The sequence below is a fragment of the Tarenaya hassleriana genome, unplaced genomic scaffold, assembly GCF_000463585.1.
Source record: "Tarenaya hassleriana unplaced genomic scaffold, ASM46358v1 Cleome449, whole genome shotgun sequence".
Taxonomy (NCBI): Eukaryota; Viridiplantae; Streptophyta; class Magnoliopsida; order Brassicales; family Cleomaceae; genus Tarenaya; species Tarenaya hassleriana.
Genome location: NW_010967213.1, coordinates 17,020 through 22,257, shown reverse-complemented (window position 1 = coordinate 22,257; position 5,238 = coordinate 17,020). Strand labels below are relative to the sequence as shown.

The window sequence follows — 5,238 nt, the reverse complement described above, 5'->3', positions numbered from 1 at the left end:
GACATCGAAAGCAAGGCGCACGAGGAGGAGCACACGGAGCTTGCGGAGCCTGCAGAGCTTGCGGAGCATATGGAGCTTGCGGATAGCACAGGAGAACACTTGACCAATTCTACAATTGAGGGAGAACCAAAAGCAAGAATGTCTCAAGTGCCTTCTTCACGAATCAAACCACCTCTTACTCGAGCCAAGGCCCGAGCTCTACGGCAACGTATCAATACGTTCGTTTCTCGCACATTGGACGAACTCCGAGCCAACGATCCGAACGACATCTCTCTTGGATCATTCAAGATGTGCAACTTGGCTATCTTGGAAACCCTAGACGTGGATTATGCTTGAAGAAAGACAAAGGAAGCTGCTTAGAATACAAGGCATTGGACAGCACATGTTTTGGGACAAACAATGCATTTATTGTGTTTTTCATGCATGAGTTGATCATTAATTACGAAACTAGCTGTTGTAACATCTTTATTCCTTTATATTCTGCTTTGTAAACCATGGAAGATCATTTTTGATCAGATCTATTCGAAATCTACTTGGAGAATTATTCTCTTTTGCCTTGGTTTGTCCGAGCACACTTTTCTCTTCGGTTTGTCAGAACGCGTCACTCTTGGTTCGTCCGAGGGTATCACTCCTTCATTTCTTCATCCATTTCACCACTTTAGGGTTGAGTTCGAGTGCCATTCTAGGCCTGTGATTGATCCTAAAGCCATCCATTCAAACCATCCAAAACTATCCTTCGTTTCCTTCATCGAGTTCGAGTGCACTTGTGCGGGTGATCGGTGTTGGAACGTGCTGTCAAATTCCGCTGCTTGCTGGGACGTGAGAGGCTTACATCATTTTGGTATCAGAGTTTCAACCATCCACAGGACGTCGCAGCTTCCCCTCGGTGATATCTTTCCATCTCTATATGTTTTCATTTCGTATTGTTCGAAAAAATCTGTTTCGGTGTGTGCAGAATTCTGTTTGTATTTGAGTGGGCTATTGACTGCGTTTTGAGACGAATTTGATCTTCATTTGTTCGTAATTCAATCATCTATCCATCTATATACTGTGCAAATCGAAATCACATCACCTTCAGATCGAAATTCCAATCAAAAGTGGCTGTTCATCTTCCTATAATCTGATTGTGTTGATTGTTGTTCATTTTTGTTTATAAGTTGCAGAAATTCTGTGTTTGAACAATCAAATTGCTGCTTATAGACTGTTAATTTGTTGCTCAATCGATAGGAAGTTGATATAGAAACATTTTCGGACCAAAACCTGATCTTAAATCGCATTTGGATTCATTTGGCGTGATCATCATTCGTGAATCTGTTTTGCATTGTGTTTGAGTTCCGTTTTAAGTGATATAAGTTGCTTGATTTTGCTGTGTGTTGCACGTTGAATATAGCTTAGAAACGTGATTAGGGTGATTGTTCGAACGCTGATTCCTTGTTCAAATTGAACGTTGTTTGCTGTCCAAAATAGTTTGCTATCTTGCACGTTCATTCTTGTTGTAAACGAGCGATGAGTGTAAACGATGCAACAAATGTTGGTGCCGAGGTCAGCTCTAGCCAAAACGATATCTTCCAAGCCCTTAGACAGATTATGGATAGGCTAGACAAGATAGAGGAGTCGAGGACTTAAGTGAGACCGGGTAAGGAAGTAGATACACGAGAACATGTTGGCCCCTCAAGGCAAAGGGCAAGAGCTAGAGTACATGAAGAAGAATCGGATTATGACGAGCCGCAAAGGCTTAGAGCCCCTAGACCGAGACGTAGAATAGAGGATGAGGATTCTGATCGTGATGAGCTACCTATTAGACGAGCGTTACCGAGAGAGAGGAATAGGGAGAACCGTAGATACGATGACCCCGACTTAGATGAACCTTACCGAGCCCAACCCCGAGCTCATCGAGGACAAAATGAGCTTAAGCTTAAACTTCCTCTTTTCTTAGGAAAGGTAGACCCCGAGGCATATCTAGATTGGGAGCGACGGATGGATAACATTTACGAATGTTATTCATATTCGGAGCGTAAAAAGGTACAATATGCTGCCGCCCAACTAGCCGAGAATGCTCTAACGTGGTGGGACCGTGAGGTAGCCGAACGTCGACGAGGACATTACGCTCAGGTTGAAACGTGGTGTGAGATGAAGAATCTCATGCGAAAGCGTTTTGTTCCACCTCACTTCCATAGAGACCTTCAAAGAAGGTATCGACGTCTAGCCCAAGGGACTAGGTCGGTGGAAGAATTTTTCGAGGAATTCGAACATATTAGGAGCCGACTCGAGCTGGACGAAGATGAGGAAACGGTGATGGCCCAGTTCGTAGATGGACTGCAAGAAAAGATTGCTCGAAAAGTTGAGCGCCATCTGTACCGTGACCTTCAAGATCTTGTACACTTAGCCGTGCAGATCGAGCAACAAGAAAAGCGAAAGAACGCTAGGCTTAGTAAGACTCGAGCATACCCTACCGGAAACTCCACTATGACCAGACCCTCCCCACCTCTTAGACGAGAGAACCCTGAGAGTAGAGGTCCCCAAGAAGCACGGGATAAAGGAAAGGCCACCGAAATTTCCCGAGCAAAACCCTCTAGTGAAATGCCTCGTGACACTAAGACCCGCGAAATCATGTGTTACAAATGTCGAGGTAGAGGTCACATAGCTCGTGAATGCCCAAACTCTCGAGTAATGATTATTACGGACAAAAAAGAGTACGAGTCTATGGATGAGGAAGAGAATAGGGAACTTGAAGAGGAGATCGAGTATCCGGATAGCGGAGAGTTATTAGTCACAAGGCGAGTGCTTAGTACGTTAGCTAACCTGGACGAAACGGCCCAAAGAGAAACCATCTTTCATACTCGCTGTACCGTCCAAGGAAAGGTATGCGGTATGATTATAGACAGCGGGTCTTGCACAAACGTTGCTAGTGCATATATGGTCAAGAAATTAGGACTAGTAGCCGAGAAGCATCCCCACCCGTACAAACTTCAATGGCTAAACAACCAAGGGGAAATTAAAGTGACTGAAAGGGTCAAGATTCCGTTTAGCATAGGAAGGTATCAAGATGAAGTGCTTTGCGATATAGTACCTATGCAAGCCGGCCACATACTTTTAGGAAGGCCCTGGCAATTTGATAGAGAGGTGACACATGACGGACGAGCCAACCAATATTCTTTTGTTCATAACAAAAAGAAGGTTGTGCTAGCACCTCTTAGTCCATCTCAAGTGCATGAGATGCAGCTCAAACTAGCTAAGGAAAGTGAGCCAAAGAAGGCTAATTTCTATCTCAAAGCTAGTCAAGTCGGTAAGGCTATTCGACAAGAACGAAATGTCCTTCTCTTAGTCTTCAAGGACCTCATGAGCATAAGGACTGAAACATCTCATGATAGCCCTTCTATAAGCCGACTTCTTGAGCAGTTCAAGGACATTTTCCCCGATGAGATACCGGTTGGGCTTCCACCGATACGAGAGATAGAGCACCAAATTGATCTCGTACCCGGTGCACCTTTGCCTAACCGACCAGCCTATAGGATGAACCCCGAAGAAACTATGGAGCTCGAAAAACAAATCCAAGAGTTTATGAGCAAAGTTTACATCCGAGAAAGCCTTAGTCCATGTGCGGTTCCGGTGCTTTTAGTACCAAAGAAAGATGGGACTTGGCGCATGTGTGTGGATTGCCGAGCGATAAACAACATAACGGTTAAATATAGGCATCCCATACCTAGGCTAGATGACATGCTTGATGAATTGAGTGGAGCCACGGTCTTTTCAAAGATCGATTTAAAGAGTGGTTACCATCAAGTACGGATGAGAGAGGGCGACAAATGGAAAATCGCCTTCAAGACCAAACAAGGTCTTTATAAGTGGCTTGTTATGCCATTCGGTCTAACTAATGCCCCGAGCACATTTATGAGACTCATGAACCATGTCTTGAGAGCCTTCATAGGAAAGTTCGTGGTGGTGTACTTTGACGACATCCTCATTTATAGTCGAAGTGAAGAGGACCATGTCTCCCACCTTGAACAAGTATTGACCACACTTAGAAGAGAAAACCTATATGCGAACTTAAAGAAATGTTCGTTCTGTACGGACGAGATAATATTCTTAGGTTTTGTGGTCAGTTCGAGAGAGCTGAGAGTTGACGAAGAAAAGATAAAAGCCATTAGGGATTGGCCGACTCCTACCACGATAGGACAAGTGCGTAGCTTTCACGGCTTGGCTAGTTTCTATCGTCGATTCGTGCGAGATTTTAGTAGTATAGCAGCTCCCCTTACCGCGGTCATAAAGAAGGACGTGACATTTGAATGGTGAGAAGCACAAGAGAAAGCGTTTAAAGCTCTAAAGGACAGCCTCACTAGCACACCCGTCTTAGTTCTTCCGAACTTCGACAAAACCTTTGAAATAGAGTGCGACGCATCGGGAATCGGCATAGGAGCTGTCCTAATGCAAGAGAAGAGGGCCCATACCATATTTTCAGTGGGGCCACTCTTAATTATCCCACTTATGACAAATAGTTATACGCTTTGGTGAGAGCTTTAGAGGTTTGGCAACATTACTTGTTAGCCAAGGAGTTTGTGGTGCATTCGGATCATGAAACCTTAAAACACCTTAAGGGACAGACCACACTTAAGCGAATGCATGCTAAGTGGTTGGAATTCATCGAGACATTCCCTTACATCATAAAATACAAGAAGGGTAAAAAAAACGTCGTAGCCGACGCATTGTCTCGAAGACATGTATTATTATTGGTCATGGAGGCTTGAATGCTAGGATTCAAACTTCTCAAAGAACGATATCCGACCGATCATGATTTCAAAGCCATCGTAGAAGAATGTAGGAATGGAGCACATGAACCATTTTTCTTACACGATGGATATCTCTTCCGAGATAAGAGATTATGCATCCCTCAAGGATCGATGCGAGATGTGATACTCCGTGAGGCCCATGGTGGTGCCTTAGCTGGTCATTTCGGAGTAGATAAAACGTTAGCCATCGTACAAGAACACTTTTATTGGCCACATCTCAAAAGAGATGTTCAGAGGTATTGTGCTAAGTGTATCGAGTGCCATAGGGCGAAATCTCGAGTACATCCTCATGGACTATACATGCCATTACCGATCCCTACACACCCATGGATAGACATATCGATGGATTTTGTCCTAGGATTACCCAAGATAAATCATAAGGACTCCATCTTTGTCGTGGTAGATCGGTTCTCCAAAATGGCTCATTTTATACCGTGTGCAAAAACGGACG

General features: G+C 44.2%; 1 protein-coding gene across 1 annotated transcript; it reads left to right on the top strand.

Moving 5' to 3' along the window:
• The first annotated feature begins 1,506 nt into the window (after window positions 1-1,506).
• LOC104825361 lies at window positions 1,507-4,293 on the top strand. The gene is made up of 2 exons (XM_010557683.1): window positions 1,507-1,595; window positions 1,677-4,293. The coding sequence occupies exons 1-2, from the start codon at window positions 1,507-1,509 to the stop codon at window positions 4,291-4,293; spliced, it is 2,706 nt and encodes a 901-aa protein (XP_010555985.1).
• Window positions 4,294-5,238: the final 945 nt, after the last annotated feature.

Bases quoted from the DNA above. Each gene is read 5' to 3' on its own strand.
- LOC104825361 (XM_010557683.1), top strand. From the start codon at position 1,507: ATGAGTGTAAACGATGCAACAAATGTTGGTGCCGAGGTCAGCTCTAGC. The intron at 1,596-1,676 runs GCTAGACAAGAT...TGGCCCCTCAAG, and splicing joins CTTAGACAGATTATGGATAG to GCAAAGGGCAAGAGCTAGAG.